The 23,985-nt window shown below is 39.9% G+C and overlaps 1 protein-coding gene across 1 annotated transcript; it reads right to left on the reverse strand.

Annotated features, from left to right (window-relative positions):
- Nucleotides 1–2,764: 2,764 nt before the first annotated feature.
- Nucleotides 2,765–23,549, reverse strand: LOC311058643 (inactive pancreatic lipase-related protein 1-like; the record flags this gene model as incomplete). The annotated part of the gene is made up of 14 exons (XM_084076106.1): nt 2,765–2,893; nt 4,431–4,598; nt 4,961–5,092; nt 11,562–11,676; nt 11,933–12,062; nt 14,209–14,333; nt 15,282–15,395; nt 15,659–15,778; nt 16,085–16,193; nt 16,607–16,741; nt 17,022–17,144; nt 21,325–21,476; nt 22,470–22,483; nt 23,524–23,549. 14 exons carry the CDS (start codon nt 23,547–23,549, stop codon nt 2,818–2,820), a joined length of 1,539 nt encoding a protein of 512 aa, XP_083932232.1. The 3' UTR covers nt 2,765–2,817.
- Nucleotides 23,550–23,985: the final 436 nt, after the last annotated feature.

Genomic DNA, 23,985 nt, shown 5'->3' on the forward strand with positions numbered 1-23,985 from the left:
TATCACACCTGCCTGTCTCTCCCAAATTCTTCTCCTATGTACTTCCTCTGTTTTCAAATGTATTCTTGTATTTTTTTGATCGCTTCACATTTTAAACAATTCCCTAAGAAATACACAACTTTGTTTTACTTTACCGTGAGCATCCCCAGTTATGATTTAACCAGTGAAACATGAAACGTACTGTATGCAGACACTTGTTATTCAATAACCAGCATACATTTAGGGAGTGAGTGTGTTATTCCTACACAAGTGGCAGTGGAGTACCACTCAACCCTTCATAGGGCAAGGTTGTTTTTAGCTAGAAACACACACAAGCTAAAAGTGTGTGTGTGTGTGTGTGTGTGTGTGTGTGTGTGTGTGTGTGTGTGTGTGTGTGTGTGTGTGTGTGTGTGTGTGTGTGTGTGTGTGTGTGTGTGTGTGTGTGTGTGTGTGTGTGTGTGTGTGTGTGTGTGTGTGTGTGTGCGCGCGCGCATAAAGGACAGGCATTGGACTGGATGGGGGGGGGGGGGGGGCTGGACATCCCCAAAATGGCTGTGAAGTAGGGCAGTTGCTACGGCAATTTGGAGGTACAACTCTCTTGAAGCGGCCCTTCAATTGCCGACTCCAATGTCCTCCCACACATAGTCTCAACAAGATAGCGGCGGGGTGCGAAACTGCCAGGATGCGCCAATAGAATCATGCAGAAGAGAAGGGGGAGCTTGACATGTATCAGTTCCATTTTGTGCACACTAAACGCTCTGCTGCATTGGCCACTGGCGTAGTTTAATTTTATTAGAATTTGTTTAGTTAACAGGTACTCTCTTCCCTGTCAAACAAGTATCACCGAATGTTTGTGTAACCTTTACAATTGTGCAGGTGTAGAGATGAACACGTACTGTACATGTGTGCACGTCTCTCTCACACACACACACACACACACACACACACACACACACACACACACACACACACACACACACACACACACACACACACACACACACACACACACACACACACGCACACACAGATGTACTGTAAATGAGACAGATTTCGCAGCCTGCTGTTCTTCAGCCCCATTCATTTCTATTCTATCTACAGTAGGTCCACTTATATAAGACAGATTCTATTCTACAATACTTTATTATTATGTGGATTTTCAGTCAAAATTGTCCAAATAGCAAGTTGGTAATATTGATATGCTCAGAATCTTCGTTATAATATTGAGGGGATACATCAAAGCTAATGGCTACAGGTTAACTTTGTTGAGCAATGTGTTCCCAGGGGACCTATTTTTCTCTTGCCACCTACTGTACATCTAATAATTAAGTATACTTTGCAAATTCATGACCTATCTTTAAATGCTTTGTTGGCAACAGAGCAAAGCTGCCAGCTCAAAAATAAGAAATAACTGCTGTCACTCCCAAATTCCCTCAGACAAACAGACGTAATTACAGGAATTAGCCTGTTATTTTGTCATTAGCTTTCACTTTCAATGAGACAATAATGAAAAAGAGACAAAGACTGATGTTTTTAGAGGATTTCAAGACACTTTCCAACCCCCACCTCTTCGCCCACACATTCAATTTGCTGTTTTATTAATACTATTAATGTAGTCAAGCTTGAAGCTTTGAATATGGGAGAGTTTTTCCTCTGACTGGTATTGTGTCTCAGCTGATGGCTCAGCTTGCAAGAAGTCAGAGTGAATACAAATGCACTTTGTTTGTGCTATGATGGAAATGACAGCTTGCTTTTGAAAGGTATTTATTTTTGCAAGTATGATTATGGGGTGTGCGTGCAACTAAAATGAAGCCAAAACAATGACACGCACAATCACGACTTCATAAGCCAGCGAAAGGCCATAGACAGATTAATGAGCGCTTGTGTAAAGAAACGCGCGAACACATAAGAGGACGAATACTGGAATTAGGCTTCTATGTGACACATTAGACAGGATTTTGTCTGGCTGCTTTCTGTATCCAAACGAGAAAGGGAGAGGAGCGATCTCACCATGTAATTTACTGTTGATTGGTGTTTGTGCAAATGGAGTCCTATGTCTTTCAACATTAATAAGGGTAATATTTACCCTCTCCTTTCCTTGACAAGACATGGCAGTAAGGAAGAGTTGGCTTTGATAAGATGGAAAGAAATAAAAGCAAAAATCAATGCTTGCATTATAAGTCCATTTTGCTATTGTTCTTGTTGAACTCATGAAAGTGACAGTAATGACAGGTATTGAGGCAGTGATTTTTGTAGATGTGAATTTACGGTTCTTTACAAATTCTGGTAAATAAGGAATGAGAATTGTAAACTTCCACATTAAACAATTAATGGTAGGAGTAATTTTCCTGCTTTGAAAGTTGCTGTGAGGATCAACTAATTTAATCAATTAATTGTACACCTAAATCATTTCAGTTTCCTTTTCATATACATCTATCTAAAAGATGTACATTTTCTTTGTTGGCCACCTTTATGCAGAGCTATTTCAATTGGTAACCGGAACGCTCGCCCCAAAACACACTCGCCCCCGGCCCCCCATTTTTTTTCTTGGACCCCTCGCCCCCAGTGGTTCTTGTATTCGTTTTACTGAGGTTAAGGTTAGGAATAAGGTTAGGTTAGGCCCGGGCAAGCGTGTTTTGGGGCGAGCGTTCTTGTATTCTTTCAATTCTCTGTCCGTTCATTGGGCTTACTTTATTGTCATGTCATCTTATATTATTGCTGTGTCATGCAAACTGGCACAAATGATCCGATGAAAGTGATTTCAGAGATTAAATGCAACATCTTTATTGAATGGCATGTAGTATCTCTGAATGTGGGCTAATTTATGCTGTGCATAAATTAGACTTCAACTTGGCATGGAAGCACGGACTGGATTTTATTCTCCCTCACGGTTTCTGTCCCACAGAAGTCGTAGCTGTAATAGAGGACAGGAAATGAGCAAATTAGATGAAGCAGAGGGAGGTGGGCTACTGTACCCAGTGGATGTTGTTATGCTTGATTTATCGCATCAAGACCTGAGGCCGATTCTACAAATACCTTCTAAATCAGTTGTTCTCACACTTTCAAGATTTTTCAAAAATGTTCAAAAATAGTTGATGTACAAGCTCGCAGCGCGGACACGCTTTGAACTTGTATATCTTCTATTTTTGAATAGCCAATGCAAAAATCTAAAATGACTTTCCCTGTTTTTAATGGATTAAACTCATACTGATTTATACTGATCTACAATCTCACGTGAGCGTTCTGAGCTTGAAGATCTACAACGTTTTATTGTGACACCGGTGCGCAACCAAGTATAAATATCAGGCATTAGTGATAATGATCTCTAGGGCTAGGTATTGTGAAATGAAACAGAACTGTTATGCAGTCAACATGGAGAAAGTAATCTTACTTTATCACACAATGAAAGATCTTCCAAAATATTCCCCTCGATTTCCAATCATGACCAGCTTAACCAGTATAGCCGGTTAAATTATTGTATTCTTTAAACAAAGGATCAAATCATCCTTTTTGTTAAGCGCGCCTTTTATTGAAGTCACTTGCACTGTAATTATCTCTTGTAGACATAGTTGGTTAAGACCCAATTTTCGGTCATTACACTTAAACCTGAACATAGTTATTCAATTCTCCGTTTTTTTTATAGTGAGTTCTATCTCAGCCCAATCACACTTCATTATTATTTGACCAAAAATTAGGAGTTTTAGAAGTATAATGTATCCATCCTAGAGAGGCCTCATGGTGCCCTCTAGTGTCCTTAGTTAATCCATTTATATGAAGGAGAAACCCATTTCAGAGCAATAACAATCTATTAATAATTTCCATAGGCTTATGGAGTCTGCTTTTAAACAGAACAGAAACTCTGGGAAATAATCAGTAATTGCTATTAAATGTGTTCCTATTATAAGGGATGTTTGTTCAATGTAGAACTAGTCCTCCATGTCTCATCAGTTAGCCACTAGGGGGCATATAGTCACTTAGACTGATTGCTCTTGCCTTAAGCTCTGCCAGGGGCAATGGGCAGTAGAGTGGGACAGGGTTACAAAGAATGGCAGATGGGCAGACATAGAGAATCTCTCTGACAGATAGATTGATCGAGAAAGCCATAGATAACTGGGTGGGATATAAACGTGTCACCAGCTAAATGCTGATATTTCAGCTAATTCTTTCTTTTGAAATCTGACATTGCCTGGGTCAGTAAGACTCTGACCCTTGCATTCCTTGTATGTTTGCTTGTAATGTTGGCGCGACACTACACTTGTGACTTTCTGCACACAGATAGCTGCTATCTCTATCGTTTGAAAGCATTTATAGATATCTAAAAGATAGAGAAGATAGAGAGTTAGAACAGTAACAAAAGTTTTCTATTAATTAAATACCATTTATTTTATCTACCTAAAGAATTATGTTCCCAGCTGAAAAACAAACAAATGTTGCTGGAATGACCGACTTACGTCTTCTTGTCCTTTGCTCTCATCAACTCAATCATAGATGCTCCATACTTGGGGAACATCACGTTGATAATGTGGTTGTTCCAACGGAACTTCACCTCTGTCACATCACCCACATCAGTCTCGACCTCCATAAACTTCTCATAGACTCTGCCAGGATTCAGTACCCCCCTTCACAGATGGTTTGGAAAGAAGCAGACTGGTGAGAACCATGCATATTTTAGCAGAAACTTCACACCATAGCTAGTTCCTTTCCTATGCACTCTGTCTACAATTGCATAATTATAGGCCTATTCGTATTTTCTACTGAAAATAAGGAGTGCTACTTGGCCACTAGCCACAAAAATCGAGAATCAAAATTAGACCACGGTATTCCTCTTCAGGTTCATATTAGAGATGGAGAAAAAAAAATAATCTTTAACACTGAAACCATTTCGGTATGATACTTTCTCTATTCCCAAAAAGGTATTGGCATGAACTGATTCACTTTTATGTTCTAGTTAATAGTAGCTGTAACATAGAAATGCTCTTACACGAAGTGGGAGAGACTTCCTTCCGGTGGCATGGACTGAACGCAGCTCGCGTCGTGTCGCAGCAAACCCTCGAATATTATCATTATTCTAAACCCATAAAGAACAAAAAAACTAAGTTGACTTCTCGACGTTTATCAGCTCCTTTTTTTTTGTAAGCAGATTCGTTCAAAACAATCTAATCGTTCTTGAACAAACACATGTCCACGCGTGCCCAAACAAAGTTCACAATGGAGAACGCTGAAATAGCGACGCTCATGAGAACAATTGTACGAGAAGAACTGGCTACAGGACTCGAATCCAATCTAAAACCGATCAAGGATAATCTAAACAAAATCCAGCTAAAAGTAACATCATGCCTGGACAAGATTGATTCTCTCGAAACGGCTGCCAATGCGACGGATCAAAGGCTGACACAACTAGAAGCGGAGAACAAAGCACTATTTGAGGAAGTTAAATCATTAAAACAGAAGACGGAATCGCTCGAGGATTACAGCAGGAAATTAAACGTGAGGATCTACGGAATAGCAGAAGGAACCGAACAAGGCAACCCGACATTGTTTGTAAATGGAATGCTGAGCGAGCTTTTTGGCCACGATATAGGTCCTCCTCACTTGGTCAATATCGCTCACCGCATCGGAGCAAACAAAGGCAAGACGCGATGCCTAATCGCCAAATTTAACAGCTCTGATATAAGACAGAAGGTTGTACGTCTCGCCGGTGGGAAAGCCAGAGAACCAGGCGGGCTGCAGTATAATGGACAAAAAATCAGCATCGTCCGTGATGCCACAGCAGAACAACGCAAGCAGCAAGCCTCTTTTGACGAGCTCAGATCACTCTTACGCAAGACCGATCTACGTTACGGGGTGGCTCACCCAGCTAAGCTGCTCATTACCTTCAAGGGTAAGACCCACTCCTTCACCGAAGCTTCAGAGGCAATGGACTTCTACACAACCGAGATCAAGCCCACGCGGGGCCAAACTCATCATCAGCCTCCACCTAGGACGAGACTGCCTACTACTGTATATACATATCATACAGAACACAGGTATGCCTATGGCCGCGCTGTACACACTGGTCAGCTGAAATAGTGTAAACATTGAGAAAAACGTGGCCACATGGACTTGGAGTAACATAAAAACCTCTTCTGTTTGGATTTGTTTATGGGTTTAGAAAAACGAACTTATTTTTTTTTCTTTCTAATTTCTTCCTTTTTTTTATAATTCTATTTTTTTCTCAATTAATGTTATCATTATTATTATTATTTGGTTAACTTTTTTTTTTTGTTTGTATTAGTTTCTTATGGTTTACTTTCATTTATTTTTGTGTGATTATTATGATTAATATTATTAGTGATAGTTTGGTGGTAACTGTTAGGTGAATGATTATTGCTAGTATTTTTACTCTCTCTAAAATGTATCATTTGCATCTATTACCATTAGTGCTACAATGGATGTTGTTGCTATCATCAAGATGAATGGGGACGATAATATCACCCATAGCATTACTTCTTTTACCCCTGTTTATCACTGATGCTATCATCATTAGTAGATTATGTTTAATACATAATTTGTTTTAGTTACTTATAGTTTATATACTCATTTATTTATTTTTGTTATTATCATTATAATTAATGTTATCAATGACAGTATTAGTGGCAGCTATGATAGTTGAATTATTATTTCTGAAATTTTTTACTTCCTATCTTTACTACCACTAGTGCGGCTTTGGACGGTGTTGTTGGCATCATGGTTAGTGAGGACGATAATATCACCCAGGGCACTATTTTCCTTATCTAATATAATTTATCATAAACTAAAGAAAGAAAGAAAGAAAAAGAAAAAAAGAAAATTCTCTCCCTCTGTTTCCCTTTCAAAAATATTTGTTTTTCCTCTTGGTAATACAGATAGTTAATAACACAGGGAGACCAGTAGAGGGAGCTGTTTGACCAGCCAACATGTCACAACTCTGCATTAGGCAGAGAATGGGAGGTAGGAAGGTGGCTGTGTGGAATAAGAATACTAAGGTATTCTATCCACGTGACCGTCTTCGGGGGGGGAGGGTGGTGGGAGGTTTTTGGGTTGATGCCAGACCAGGGAAGAGTTACATGATGTTTATATATTATTTCTGTATTTTATTTCATTTTTTGATTCTATATCACGACATTTTAATGCAAATAGAAACCCCCTTGTTACTGTGTCATGAATAATTCCAAGATATATATAATAATAATTGCCAAAGCAAATTTAAACTTACAGAATATATTATGGCAAAAATAAATGTACTCTCATGGAATGTGCAGGGAATAAACAAGAACATTAAATATAGTAGTTGTCTTGAATATTTTGACAGAAAAAGGATTGATATAGCTCTACTACAAGAAACTCACATAATGTCACAAGACTTGGAAAAATTAGAAAATAATAGATACATGGTTGTTTCCTCATCATCCGCTACTAACAAAACAAAAGGAGTAATAATTCTAATATCTAGAAAACTTAAATTTAACTCTATTGAGAAAGGAAACGATTCAGATGGCAGAATTACTTATGTAAAAGGTATTCTAGGTGACAAAGAGATACTGCTGTTATCAGCATATGCCCCCAACACCTATGACTCTGCTTTTTATGCTCAACTAACAATAGTCTTACAAAAATACTCAGATTGTGGGATTATTTTTGGTGCAGACATGAATACAGTTTTATCACCAGACTTGGATAAATCAGGTCCTACTATAGTTAACTCATCTACTACAGCATTTAAAAATCTGGTGTCAAATCATTCATTGATCGATGTGTGGAGAAATCATAACCCAAGTTTAAAACAATACACCTTCTTTTCAAATAGACATAAAACATTTTCAAGAATAGATTATATACTAATATCTGCTAATATTTTTCGTTGTGTCAAAAAGACGGACATTATTAATATGTCCCTATCAGATCACCATGCCAATCTGTGTGCATTCATAATTGAAAATTGTCCAAAACGTGCTACTAGATGGAAATTTAATTTAACATTACTGCAGGATCCATCATTCTGTGAGCAATTTAGATCGGACTTCAGCCCTTTCATTAATATCAATAAAAATAGCGTTACAGATGTAAGATTTTTATGGGATGCAACTAAAGGGTTTATCCGGAATAATACAATATCATTTGCCTCAGCACGTAATAAAGCCCATCACCAAGAAATATCCAGATTAGAAATTAGACACTCCTTGCTAACCGCAGAACAACAAAACAACTATGATCAAGAAAGAGAAAGGAAGCTTTGGAAAGTGAAGTCCGAACTAAATGCTCTAATGGCACAGAAAGCAGAGTTTCTAGCTCACAGAGCAAGGCAAACTGAGTATCTGAATGGAAATAATCCAAGCTTTGTATTGACTAGGAAAATCCAACATAATGAACAGAAAGCAGAGATTATATCAATCCAAAATAAAGAAGGAGTGATGATAAACGATCCGGTCAAAATAAATCTTGAATTTAAACTTTTTTATCAACAATTGTTTTCATCTGAAGCTCAATTCTCAAAAACTGATTTAGACGCCTTTTTCGAAGACTTGGATCTACCAAAACTAACAGAACAACAAATAACTTTAATGGACTCTCCCTTTACCCTGGAGGAACTATACGATGCACTGAAAGAAATGAAACATGGGAAATCACCAGGTTTCGACGGTATCCCACCGGAGCTGTACTTGACCTTTTGGGAAGAATTGGGCCCAATACTACTTGAGATGTTCCAACAAGCCTTTATGAAGGGGAGTTTTAATAGAGACATAAGTACTGCAATTATCACTCTGATACAGAAAAAAGGAAAAGATGGAAACATATGCGCTAACTATCGCCCACTGTCACTTCTTAATGGAGACTTAAAACTATATGCCAAGGTCCTCGCTCGACGTTTAGAGACGATACTGCCAATAATGGTCCACCCAGACCAAACAGGATTTGTTAAACAAAGATTTGCATCAGACAATCTAAGACGACTTTTACATATTATTGACAAGGCTCCTAAAACATCACCATGTGCAGTGTTGTCTCTCGACGCCGAAAAGGCCTTTGATAGGCTGGAATGGGGGTACTTATGGCACACCTTGAAGAATATGGCATTTGGGGACACTTTTATAAATATGCTCAAAATTTTATATCATAATCCAACGGCCATGGTTATTACATCTAATCAGGTTTCCACACCCTTCCCCATTAGACGTGGCGTCAGACAGGGATGTCCCGCCTCCGCACTATTATTTGCGTTATCTCTTGAACCCTTAGCCCAAAAAATTCGAAATTGTGCGGAAATAAGACCCATAACAGTAAACAACACTCACCATAACATTTCTCTGTACGCAGACGATCTGTTACTATTCCTAGACAATACACCACGGTCCCTACCTGTAGTCCTAGAGACCATTAAAAAATTTAGCTTCATTTCAGGTTACAAGATCAATTTAAATAAATCCATTTTACTCCCGCTAAATACAGTAACAAGTATTTCCCAGTTACACACAGAAATACCAGTGGGTTCTTGTTTCAGATATTTAGGTATAGATATATACCCATCGATTGATAGAATGGTGTCAAAAAATTACAAAAGTCTTAAGAAGGCAATATCTGACGAGCTAAACCGTTGGTCACTATTACTAATTCCATTCTCAGTCAGGCTCTCAGTGGTTAAGACCCATATTCTCCCCAAGATCAATTTTCTGGTAAGCATGATTCATTTACCACCACCCCCAGGATTTTGGGAGAAGCTACAGGGGCGTATATTCAAATTTATATGGCGTGAACAGCATCCACGAATTAGTAACACCACTCTCCAAAACAGTAGGAAGGCAGGAGGACTATCGGTTCCTAATCTTGAACAATATTATTTCTCCTTTATGCTTAGGCCGTTACTAAGATGGTTCAATAATGATTCTGAAGTACCATGGGTAAATATGGAGAAGCACATTGTATCTCCATATACATTCAAAGATATTCTCTTTTCTGGTCTGTCTCAAGGCCTTTGCCAGACTAAATTTGGCCCAATTATAGCACATTCAATCCATGTTTGGAAATATATTGCCGAAATGGGACAGTGGGACACAAAATGGCACATAGATACCCCTATTTTTGATAACAACTCCTTACTGTTGGGTGGGGAACCAGTTACATTTCCCAATTGGCAAAGACGAGGTATTCACAAACTATCCGACATATTCAGTGAATATGGTCTTAGATCCTTTCAAGAGCTCAAACAAATCTATAATGTCCCTAGTACATCCTTCTTTTTTTATTTACAGTTGCGCACTGCAATGCGCACATATGGGGTCCCATGGAATCAACCTTTACTAATCCATCCCTTGATGCGTATAATTAGAGGCATAAATGTTAAAAGTGGCTTTGTTTCTGGGATATATAATAAAATACAAGAAAAAATAAACAAAATTACAGGTAATATCACTGTCTGGAACATAGATTTAAAAGACTATAATGCCTGCATAAATTGGCAGAATGTATGGGATAATATTCCGTTAACTTCCCGTAATTATAATAACCAACTAACCCATTACAAACTTATACAAAGATTTTATCTGTCACCCAGGAAACTCTGCCAAATCCAACTTTCACAAAGTCCTCTATGTTCTCTATGTCCGCAAAGAGCCATGGGAACATATGTACATATGATGTGGGAATGTCCAGGAGTACTAGCTTTTTGGGCCAAGGTTGCACTATTTCTCACTGATATAACAGAGATAAATATACCTTGTCTGCCACACATTTTATTATTAAATGATGATTCATCTCTAGGATTAACACCTCAAAAAAAGAGAGTGTTTTTGGCTGGTTTAACGGCAGCAAAGAAAATGCTTGTAATGAGATGGAAACCACCTCATAATCTCAATATTCACTGTTGGAAGTTGTCCTTCTACGAAGTCTTGAGATTAGAGGCATCTAGTGCTAGAGCACAGGGCGCAAGGACAGAATCGATTCAAATATTGCTCACTGCGGCCCAGAAGGTTAAAACAGTACTCCACCAGGCTGAAACACATACTGACATCTGAGACTAAACAAAAAATAATGTCTTATTTATTTATTTTTTTTGTTCTCTGCTGTTGTGTTTTTTTTTGTTTGTTTTTGTTTTGTTTTTATTTAGTTATTTCTGTTTTTCCCTTCCACTCACTCTGTAACAAGATTAGAGGGTATCTAACAAACACAATTATGATTTACTTTGGTCTTTCACTTCATTGCATTATCAAAAAAAAAAAAAAAAAAAAAAACTGTATTATTCAAATTGTATTATCTACATGTATACATCATGGTTTTACCGTTCCTATAATGTCTGTGCGAACCCGGGGGTCTGGTAGGGGGGTAAAGAAGGGACCTGGGCTGATAAGCAGCCTCAGGATCAGAGGTAACGACTGTCACAACTGCCAACAGGCAGACTATACAGTACACAACGGACAATCTATGTACTGAAAAGACACTTTCGTATGCTATTGTGGAAAAATGTATGATCTGCTTGCCCACACAGCAATGTGATGTAATGTCTGTCACCTCTGAAAGCTTGTCTTAAAAAGAAAATAAAAAGTTGGTCACAAAAAAAGAAATGCTCTTACACGTGAAGTTTGTATTCATCAGTACTGGTCTTGCCATTAGATAGTGCCACGTACAGGACGCCTGGATTGGGCCAAAAGGGGCCATCCAAGGTTAACTTGATGTGGTAGCTGTAACCTAGAAATGGAATATGCAGTCATTTTATCATCATTTTACCCTTGCTGCTACAGTACTAGCCGCCACATAGCTGATAAGTACATTTTCTTCCATGCCAGGGTGTTATAAAGGATCACAGAGAGAAATGTCCAGCTGTCCACACTTCCAAATCATTCAGAAGTTTTCCAAATAAAAGGGCAAGTTCATATAATCTCTTTGAACCCCCATTTTATAAGACTTCCTGATCAGGGCTGGATCAGTCGGTGAAAGTACTTACGATCGAAGGGCTTTGAACTGCCTGTGTTCAGGAAGAACTTTGTCTTGGAAATGCCATCAGTCACAGTAAACCTGTCAGCACGATAGCCCATCAGAGGGCATGTTGCATCTGCGCATGGGAAACACAGTCCCTGTAAAGACAATGTCAGAGCAAGGTTTGACCAAGGTGCTCATGCGATAAAGATGTCAGGATTCTGCAGTTAAACAACCACACCCTAGGTCAGTGGTTCCCAAACGGTGTGGGATTTTGTGACAACCACACATTATTGCAATATATACACAACTATGGTATGCAAAAAGTGTTTTTTTTTTTTTGCTATATCAGCACTTTGTGCGCACTCATCTCCCAATAAATGCAAAATTATATACTCTAAGAATATTTATTTGTATACAACTTTTTATTTAGCATTAGAAAATGAAAATAAACATTTACATAGTGGTAACATGTGCTAAAGATTCTATTTTGCATGGATATGAATACAGGTGTGCCTTGAGATTTTTACTTGTTCTTTAGTGTGCCTTGTGCACAAACATTTTGAAAATCTCTCTAGGTACTAGGTACCAGAATATGTAACCAAATCGTATGTGGGTAACATGCATCATACCATGCCCACTCATTATACAGCAAACCAGGCCCTTTAGAAATGGTACATTGTACTTGATTAATGTTATATTTATGTTTATCTAATGAACAACTAGAAAATGTGCTCAGTGGAACACAGACCCGCACAAGGCAGCAGTTTGTGTTTATAGTGCCTCGTCCACTTTTGGCCAATAGAACTTCATGATGCATGTGACAAGTAAATCGGTTCTTCCTGGGCCAATGAGCTATTAATCTATGCTGAAGTTATGGGAATTTTTGTAACATGCCACGCCCACTACCACACCCCCTTTTGGCGAATTGGTGTGAAAAGTTAATCATTTGTTCCTTGGCCCAGGACCAACCTTTCCACCAAGTTTTGTGCAAATCCATTCATAACTGCCCGAAGATATCGCGCTAACGGGAACATAGTCAGACGGATGGACAGACAGGCGGAGGTGAAAACGATTCATTCTAATTTGCTCTTTTATGAGCGACTGTTATATTAATATCTCTGCTATTCTGTTGATGTTATGTTCAAGGTGAAACATGAAATGGGATTTTAGATTTTAGGACACACCAGCTTCAGCATCTTTACGCCTCACTCTGCAGAATCCCAGGGAGTTACAATATAACCATCCTGATCTCACTATTTCACTCCCATGTCAGCGCCTCTGGATTTTCAAGCACTCCACAATAAAGACCTCAAGAGCTTTTTTCCTACACCCCGTACATTAAGGTATCTTAGCTTGCCACCTTATAAATATGGAGATAGGGATAAAACCGTTTTATACCGCTTGATAGTGTGGGAACAGTCTTAAGTTTACAGCTGTCAACCCGGGGCCGGAGGAATATCGCCCAGGGGCGTTTATGAGGTGAACAACAAGGCGGCGTTGTCAACCCTCAGCGGGGACATAGTCATATGAGGTCATGTTCGGCACTCCCTGGGCCCTGTTTGATTGGGACATGGGCCTAAAACGGGGATAAACTGTCATTAACGCCAACAGCTGCAGACACAGACCCTCACCACTGAAGGCATGAGGGAAGCCCGTCCGCGTCGCTTCCATCGCTGCCACAAAAATCCAATCTCGCCGAATCAACTTCTAAAACCGAAGAAACGGTTCACAGCCGTATCAATGTCATACACGGCGACAGGTGGCTGCCCCCATATGCATGCTGCTACGGGGGATTACGGGCCCCGTCCCCTCCCTTATGTGCCCCTCCTCCATCTCTTGTCCCATTTGATAGCCCTGAGTCACTTTTTAAATGGGGGATATAACCTCTTCCAAATGCCTCCCCAATACCCTCTTTTGTTTTGTGGCGCACAAATACTAAACCCAAGACATTTTGTGCACAGTGAGATCCTTAGTGTTCAGTGAACCAGAAAACCCTATATACTTCGTTGACCGGAGTCCCCTAGGGGTCTATACTTGGTCCAGTCCTTTTTTCCCCGCTACACCAAATTTCTTTGCTGAAAATAGCCGATCTACAAGCTCACAAATGTGACGCGTTGCAAGCTTATAGATCAGATATTTTCACCAAATGTTTGCTTAGAATAGGGACGCTAGGTTTCATGTGGATGAGTGTGAAATGTTATCTACAATGGTACATGTCATGTTCTATGCTCTGTGTTAAATTAACGCTCAGAATTATGGGGTAATTAATTACGCACTTCAAATTGGGCTCAAAACACTTACAGCGTCAAAATTGGCTGCATTACTGCATGGATATGCTGTAAAGCCATTGGGTTTTGCTATGCTGTCGCTGTAGTACTGGTAGGATCTGATGTGGTTGCAGGCATCAAACTTCTTGTGGTAGGTACCTGGCAAAGGAATGGAAAATGTGACGACCGTGAAATGGAGAAGGAGGGAATAAGATGATGTTATAAAAGGGAGAGTGTTAGAGCGAAGAGAAGAGATGTAGAACATAGATAGACGATCTTGACTTTCAGCTGTGAACTAATGACCTCCTTGAAGCAGTCAAGTGAGGAAGGTAACAGGGAGAGCAGAGATTCTGTTGAAAAGTACAAAATGAAGTACTGTAGAGTTCGAAACAGAGAAAGAGGAGGTAAGAGAGAGACACACACACACACAGATAGAGAAATAGACACCATGATGGGAGAGACAGAGATAGAAAGAGGTCACAGGCTGTGTTGTTTTGCTCCCAGCATAGGGCAAGCACCAGGCGTTCCAAGACCTCCAGCTATGTGACACTGGCTCCAACTCTCTCTCTCTCTCTCTTATCTATAAGATCAAAAGTGGCAGATTCAGCTGTGCACCCCCCAAACCCCGACCCCCTCCCTTCCAGGCACGGCACCAATGCCGCCACTTGAGCCCCACTGCACTGCGGCACATTTCAAAAGGAAGCTGTCGTGGGTCATTTTAGAAAATATTTGCTCAGATAACGTGGGTCCAACTGGAAAAACTATGCCAGAGGTTGTTTTTTTATGACTTTTCCATTGGGACCACTCCAATATTCCATGGGCTGTTATGCGTAGTAAGATAGAAAATAGAGGTATATGAGTCATTGTGATATGTATAGGGAGAGTGCCTGCGTTGATGCTCGCACTCTGCCGATGAGGCATTATCTTTAAAACAGTTGCCTTGCCAGTTCTTAGCAAAGATCATGTGCTGTTAGATATAGAGAGCATTTTTGGAGGTGGGGGTGTGTTGACTTGAAGTACAGTAGTAATTGACTTTACCTCTTATGTGTATTTTGAGTGCTCAGGTAAAGTAGAGAGTCCTATAAATGTTGGGTGTCAATATCTTACCTTCCCAGATGCCATCAAGGTCAGCTCTGCCACTGTTCTTGGAACAGCCAGGCATGATTTCTCCTCCGTTGGGGTAGAAGTCAATGTGTCCAATGGCTTCAGACATACCGAGGCCTGACGTGAGCACACACATTTTTATCTGTCCACTGCACTGAAACGCCATAGAATTTCACAAAATAACTCTATACCTGTCTAAAGACCTATAGCCCGAATGGCCGTGAGTGTTTACTGGAGTTGGTCATACGTTTAGCAACAGAAACAATTACAAATAGCGAGGAAACCAGAGTTCAAGCTTCTTATGTCTTGTGGATCAACCGTTCCCCTTTTTCTGTTGATACATTGGTATTCATTATCATCAAATTGAGATGTACACTTACCGAGTTTGTCGTGGAAAGGGAGTCCGTCGCTGTGAATCACATCAACAAAGGTGGCGTCGCTGGTGTCCAGACGCACGCTGGCGTCGCATTCCTGGAAGTATTGTTCCACTGGGTCAAGTCCTGAGAAATGTACAGAATATATGAAACTATTATGTAGTCATGAATGAATGCATTTCTCATTGCTTTCTGAATGATGGCACATAATGTCAACACTTTTCAATACATTTATGTCATAGAATTAATAAAATACACCCCTTTTCTTTGTGTTTTGTACAGAACAGTATACAAACTACACTATTCCAACAAAAGAACAGCTTGGCAATGGCATAACAAACCATGATTATCATACCATTGGAAAAAAGACAATCCCGAAAGCTCGCTGTCCCACTGGCCACTGTGTGAGCTGCTTGGAAGCTTGTGACTTACCAGTGATCCGTGCCAGGCCTGGGAGCACAGAACCAACGTGTCCTGCAGCGTGGGCCCCCATGCTGTGTCCGATGATATGAAACTTGTCAGCTTTCTGCTTGTAGAGTGTCTGTGCCATGCAACATGGGCATGTTAGAGTTATACTTCACACATGCTTGTCCTTTTTTTTGATCTCTCTAATGGTTCATGATTTTGGCTTTGAGTCAGTGTGTACTCATACATTCTCATGTCAACAACCCCCAAATAGATATGTATTTGGTCACAGACCCCCATAAGAGAAAATGTATCAACATTAAAAAAAAAACAGATCTACAAGCTCACAACAAGGATTTTGAGAACTCTCATGCTATATTTCAAAATGTGTTTCTGGCTACTCTGATTGCATTGTTACAACTAATTTCATGCTTTTCTCTGTTACTAGTCTTATGTGTTGGTAATTGTCCTGGTGACTGCATATGAAATAATATGAAATAGGGTTTGATCTACTCATAAAACAGCACTTGAGTTGGTGTATGTATGTACCATGATGAGGTTGGTCATGTGTGCCACCTGGGCGCCCACTACCCTGGCATTATTGGCTGCCTGTGCGTACTCAGTCTTCACCCCCATCGTCCACTCCACGGCAATGCAGTTCACACCGTCCTCCTTCAGTATAGTCTGTGAGGAGTGACATCAGAGTGGCATCACTGAACACTGGTTCACTGGGCGTACACACACACACACACACACACACACACACACACACACACACACACACACACACACACACACACACACACACACACACACACACACACACACACACACACACACACACACACACACAGTGACTGCCAATCTTATTCATGCAAAGTACACCATAGTGCTGGTGGCTGTGCATTCATGGGTTCGTTCCACAATGATGGAAGAGTTCACAGCAAAACACAGCACCTCGTACCTTACACATCTTATGCGTCCATTCTTCCTCACCCTCTGCCAGATAGCCAGGGATGACAAACACAGTCTTCCTGTATCCGCTGTAGTTTGATAACTTGAGAGCGGCTTCATCAGGTGTGATCACCTAAACGTGCATGTTGGGATGTTTAGAGTTTTGAATAAATGAGTCATTGTTAACTATTTAAAACAAGGCACAAGCTCCCCTCGTAAAAGAGAACTTGTACAGTATCTCAATGGGACTCACCTGTATAGATAAAAAAAAAATACAAATAATTTAGAAGAAAGATCCCTGGGCCGGGGTGCACCAGGAATCTATACTTGGCCCCCTCCTTTTTTTCCCCTCTACACCAAATCTCTCGCCAAAGTAGAGAAATGATGGTTTATTCACAAACAAACAAACATGCCAGGAAAATGGTCCATACGACATTTTAACAGCAATATGTACACATCACGATACATGGTTGACGATACGATACATGGACAATATTGGTTCATTCATGGCTATACGATTCAATGATTTTAAAGCGATACAGTAACTATTTTGCAAAGAAATTAAATCTGTGTGAAACGTGTGGATAGCGCAGGTTTTTTAAGGGAAACATTTATTATGGATATAAATAAGTAAAGTGATTCTTGACATGAACAGAGAGAATACACACATTTATCGATAGACCAAGTGTAGCTATATGGAATGGAAAAGTAATTAAACCCCTAATTTTCTTGCTAAATACAGCGCACAAATACTTAGTATCAATACAATCGATTATTTGCATTGCAAAACGTTTTGATACCGATTATTTGCATTGCAAAACGATACGATGCGATTGCTGTTTACATATCGATATACTGCGATTGTTGAAATTAAAATCGATGCAGTTAATGCAACGTTACACCCCTATCCATACGGCATAACAGAGCCACCGGGTTGAAGCATTCAGGCCTGTACCATTCTCTTGGTGTACGCCCCACAAACACTTGCCCACTTGTTGAGAATATGTTGAAGTGACTAGATCACTTTTCCCCCCACATCTCTGACCAGTGCTTATGGTTTTTGCACCACTGAACTGGCATATGTGCATTTGTCTATGAGGGGTTAATGCACTGCAGCCCTACTTGCCGACATTCTCGGTCAGCTGAGGAAGAGTTCCCCTTCTGTATTTCCTTACCCATGACACTAAAGCACAAGCTGAAAGATAGAGAAGCGCTGCAGGGATCATTCAGTGGCTCTGAGATAGGTGCTCTTTGGTGACACAGGTAGGATCACATAAGCAAAAAGGATTTCCAAAGAAGTACTGCTTGCCAAAAAGGTTTTAAATTTATTTAGAGCAAGGCAAATGAATATGACCAACGCGTTTCGACCTAGAAGGTCTTCATCAGGGTCTATATGACATATGGACCCATATAGAGCAGTACTTCTTTGGAAATCCTTTTTACTAAAGCACAAGCATCACAGTCATTGAGCTTTCGGCTGCAATTTCTATTTGCTGTTGTCTTTCCCATAGATCGAACTCCACATTCCACACTTCAGTCACTGTTTAACTCTAGTCAGTTGAGCCGTCTTCGTGACTCGAGCTCATGCCCTCTATGCCCCAGTAATGGACCCTCTTTCATAGTCACCTTCTCTCGCCATCCTGATCCAAAATTAGGTCACCTAAGGCCTGCTTAGTATTTGTATGCATGCTACAGAGCATGATGGGATGTTAATTGCTTAATTGTATCAGCAGTACACATGCATAGAAGCAGATGTTTATGTTTCTCCAGAATCTCCTCTCAGTTAATCAGGGTTTTCCTTTCATTTGTATACATGTATAGGATATATTTGGGATTCACTTTTGGATGTGGTTACTATTGACAAATAATTAAAAAAGGGGTAAAACACGGAAAACGTGTAATTTAAGTGTACAATGCAAGAAATAATCTACTTCCTCATAACTTGAACACAAAATATTCTCAAACAGCAAGGGAGGTTATTAATTAAGAGGAATAGAACATTTGCACCACAATATGTTGAGTTTGCGTGTTGACTGTGTGGAACAGCCTAGAATAGGTATGGAATTCTTAGTGTTCATTTAACTCTTATTGGCTTATTTGTGGCATGGAGAGAGTGGGTAAATAAAGGGATTCACAGCACACCCTGGGGGATTTATATGTAACATACGGTATATTATATATATCCACAGTGCACACTGGTGGATTTATTTGAAATCGATCAATCAATCAATCAATGTATTAGTATATTAGATAATTTCATTGGTTGTATATCAAATAGTTTCATTGGTTGATCTTAGAGGTTGACTTCCCCAGGTCTACATTCTGGCCATACATAGCGACAGTTGAAGCATTTATTGTCTGGGGGATTTGGCTTGCCCAGGGTCCCGCCTCAACAATCTGAGCTGCTTGCTGGCATCACTAAGGTATATGGAACAGGACACAAAGCTGTATATATAGCCTTGTGTCCTGTTCCATATGAAATATATGTTTTTATTTCATATACCAAGCTGATGCCTGTTGGTAATGATGCCCGTTGGGAACGTGTGGCCCTCCGGCTATGCAATACCCGCTGTACCCGCTGTACCCGCTGTCAGAGTACTTGAAGGCCAGTCTATGACATCAGACCTAATGTATGTTACAATACATGTTTTAGGCCCTATTTGAACTGCCCACACACATAGGACTGCAAGTTTATTTATTGTTATGACATCATAGATGGTTAACCGTGGTTAATCGGCCACATTCCAATGGTTACACGTTTAATCGTTTATAAAAACCTGACAGCGGGTCTGCGGACGACGCACCGATTCTGCGGAGGATGCATTGATACTCTGTGTGTTTGGAGGGAATGTACTGTATCGGCTTCCCTGATTGGCCACCCCGACTTCACGGATTGGCAGAGCGGCGCTTCATTTTTGCTGCGTTGCCAATATAAGTGGCAGTGTGTGCAATGGAAAAGAAAGCATGAGAGCTGTGTGTTCATAGTAAAGGAAGCGAACGAAAGCGGTAGCGCGAAGTGCGATGCGCATGGAACTGACGACGGGTACGAGCACATCAGATAACAGGTGGAGCATGTGTTCCCGATTTCCATCGTTCACGACTTGCATGGCCCTGAGTAGGCCGGCTCCCGTCTATAATCAACATCATACTAGCCACCAAGTCTCTGTCCGCAAAAAAGTGTCTGTCCACAAAAAAAGAGTCTGTCCGGGGCATAACTCGGGGAGCGATAGACACAATGGTCCTAGATTTGGGCTGTGAGCTTCAGATTACCCCCCGATGGAACGTGCCAAACTGAAATTGGGAGGGGCTTACGGATCCTGATAAAATAAAAATTAAGAAACGGGCCTGAGGAGGAGGCACAGGATGTTTGAATCCTGAGATCTGAGGTGGAGGCAATAGATCTCAACCTTTTTTCATTTTAAGTTTTAATATTAGGCCACAGACCACCATTTGATACTTCTTTTAAATTATTATTCCCATTTTACACTATAAACCAAATGGTTTACGTCACTCCTCATACACTATAAACCAAATGGTTTAATAGTGGTTCCATTTGCACACTCTTAGAATTACAGACCTGTAAGGGTCCATTTGTACCCCCTGTGGTCTGTGGACCCGATGTTGAGAAACAGTATCCTAGACTAGACAGGGATTGATTTCCCTTTTAAGCCCAAGGCTTTACATACAGAGAGATCCTATGCAGGTTTCCCACTATGGCAATGCAATGTATTTAGCTCTGACTGCTGTCATGATTGGAAGACGGATTCTGATGAGGGGATGGAAGACTGTGGAGATCTTCTTTCCAAGACGAGGTTGATAAAGTTGCATCATATGAGCAAATATCATGCAGAACGAATGACAGGGTAGATAAATATAGCCTATTTGTAAATGGGAAAGATACAGTATAATTGTATATTAGCATCAAAGACTGAGACATGGTGTTAGTGTAACATAATTATAGCTTATTATGTACACTGGGATAACGTAGGTTCGTAAGTGTACAGTATTAGGTTAGGTGTTCCCAGGGAAAGAACAGAATACTGTATGATGATGCCGACAATATTTAGGCTGAATACCTGTTTTTATTTATTTATTATGTTTTTCTTCTTTGTATGTTTCTTTTTGTTGTTTTTCTTTCTCTTAAGTGATTTGTCTTTTAGTTGTTTTGTTTGTTGATTTTCTATACATATAACCCAAATGTTGATGTTTATACATGTTCTGTATAAGCTAACAGTATCAATAGAATACATTCCAGAATATTATTCACAGCAGCAGCAATATATTGTTTTCATAAAGTACAGCCTTCCACTTGCCTGGTAGTACTTGTTCTTCGGGGTGAAGAGGAAGAAGTTGGTGCCAATCTTCTCAGGGTCCCAGGGCAGGCGGGTGGCGGGTCTCTGGGGCGTACCTCCCCACGGGGGCTGGTCGTTAAAGCAACCCAGGTCACTGAAACATACCTCAGCACCTGTTAATGTTGCACAGACGTCACTCCTCCTCATACAGTACAAACCAAATATATCATATCACATCTGCTGTTGGATATAAACCTTGAATGACCGAAGGACCATTTTTAGCTAAAACAATATACAGTATACTTGTCTCTCTCGCGCTCGCTCTCTCTCTCTCTCTCTCTCTCTCTCTCTCTCTCTCACGCTCTCTCTATTTCTATATAAAGTTCAAGTTGTCTGTGTGTATAGATATGCCTATATATGGCCATGCCTGATGTGTGAGCGCAAATCGACGTAGTTGGGTTTCTGTTGTGTGTGTTATGCGTAGGCGGACAGTAACTAAGTGCTTTTACTTGAGCACTGTACTAAAGTACATTGAGTATTTGAGTATCTGTACTTTATTTGAGTATTTGTATTATTGGATACTTCTGACTTTCACTGCACTACGTTTCAAAGACAAATATTGCACTTTTGACTATTGACTTTTGTAGCTCAGCTATTTTGAAAAATGTTTGAATATCTTTGAATATTTTGACAACTCTCAAAATGTCAATACAGCAATGCATTCATATAAAAAAGAAAATGTACTTTTGAATGCTTAAGTATTTTGAAAAGTAAGTAGTTTACTTAAAAATACAAATTTGACTGAGCAACTTTCACTTGTAGTTGAGTAATATTTCACCAGGAGTATCTATACTTTGGCCCAAGTACTTGGGTTGAGTACTTTGTCCACCACTAGCGTGATGTCAGACAAGAGCGTGATCAGCGAGAGAGACTGAGAGGGGAGGCGGAGGGGGATGGGGAGTGGCGGAGGGAGAGGGAGAGAGGGAGAGGGAGAGACTATTTCCATGCAATAACCTGACCAATGCTGGGTACAGAAACCTGAACACACTGAATGACGCGATGCTTTGCGACACGTCAGCACAATAACACCAGCAATCCAGGCAGGTTTTCTGATTGTCATAAAGTTAAAGTTGTCTGTTTGTGTTTATGGACAAATATGCCCGTACATATGTGGAGATTCCTGAAGTCAGGAGAGGGAAAGGGAGAGGGTGAGAGAGGGAGCCTGTTCCACCCATGCAATAACACAGTATACATTATTACATTAACAGTGAGTAACATTACATATGATTTTGATTGATTGATTGAATACTTTATTAACAGTTTGCAAATAGTACTGTGGATTATACAATGATGCTAAAATGTTAACACAAAGAGCCCTAAGGGCTTGCTTCCATTGTGGTGCTGTGTATAGGGCATTGCAGTTGCGGCCACTTCCGGGTTCCACTGCAAAATTCTCAATGCATTTTTCCCATTGACTTTTCCAAAAATATTTATATCAATTAATTTAAGCCTAGAATCAAGCCATCCAGGCTCCTGGTGAATCATGACCATTAAACATTTTTTTCTGTGTTTTTTTTTATTTTATATTTAATTATATGATCTACTATATTTAATAAATACCCTTTGTTTTGCCGTTTTCAAAATGTTTTTTTCACTGAATCAAACGTTTTATGGTCATGATTCACCAGGAGCCTGGATAGCTTGATTCTAGGCTTAAATGAATTGATATAAATATTTTTGGAAAAGTCAATGGGAAAAATGCATTGAGTATTTTTCAGTGGCACCAGGAAGTGGGCGGGAACTGCGATGGCCTATTCAATTCATAGACATTTAAAGACATACAATAATATACAATAATATGCAAGACATCAACACTAGTAGCAATTAAAAACGTATACAGTAAACGGTTGGGAGGTGGGTGGTCATTTCTGGTGTTAAGCTTAGACTTTATTCAGGGACCAGTTACAAATTGCAGATAGGTGCTCTTTTATGGCATAGAATGATTACAGTAAAATTGGAAAAGAGAATAAAATAAAACACAACTTGCCATATGCTGTGCCAGCCAGGCAACAAAGCAGACTCAGGATCCAAGCAAGAGACATCTGGAAGATAAAAAGTCTTATAAGGATTATGTGCAGACTACACATTTTTCTTATTTTTCACTACTACAGTGTAGTAGTAGAAAAGAAAAGAAAGTAAAAGCAAGTGACCTGAACTTACCTTGCTTGTGGGTAGGAGGAATGCATATGTACCAACACTCACTACCTCTTATATACACCGGCAAGGTGTGCTGCCATTCCCACGTTTTGATGGGAAACTAGCAGGTGTCGGGCCAGAAATGATTGCTTTGACATGGTGCAGTGTGCTTATCACTATTTACCCTCTTAAGGGCACGTAGAGTGCAAGAGTACATGCTTAATACATGTGTAAATTCATGTTAATGGACCTTCATCTCGAGTTCAACAGGAGTTCATTTGAGTTCAAATACCACTGGAAATAATATGGCTGTTTTTCTGTCTGTTGATTTTACTGAGCATGATTGCTTAATCTGCTTAATCTCTGTATATATTTGATCTGTAGTTGATAGGAATGCTCTAGTATATACTGTTGTTACCCTGATATGCACAGCATCATGGTTAGATTTAGACCCTTATACTATATTTAAAAAAGCACCACTTCTGT

Source organism: Gymnoscopelus microlampas (genome assembly GCF_963454915.1).
Source record: "Gymnoscopelus microlampas genome assembly, chromosome: 13".
Taxonomy (NCBI): Eukaryota; Metazoa; Chordata; class Actinopteri; order Myctophiformes; family Myctophidae; genus Gymnoscopelus; species Gymnoscopelus microlampas.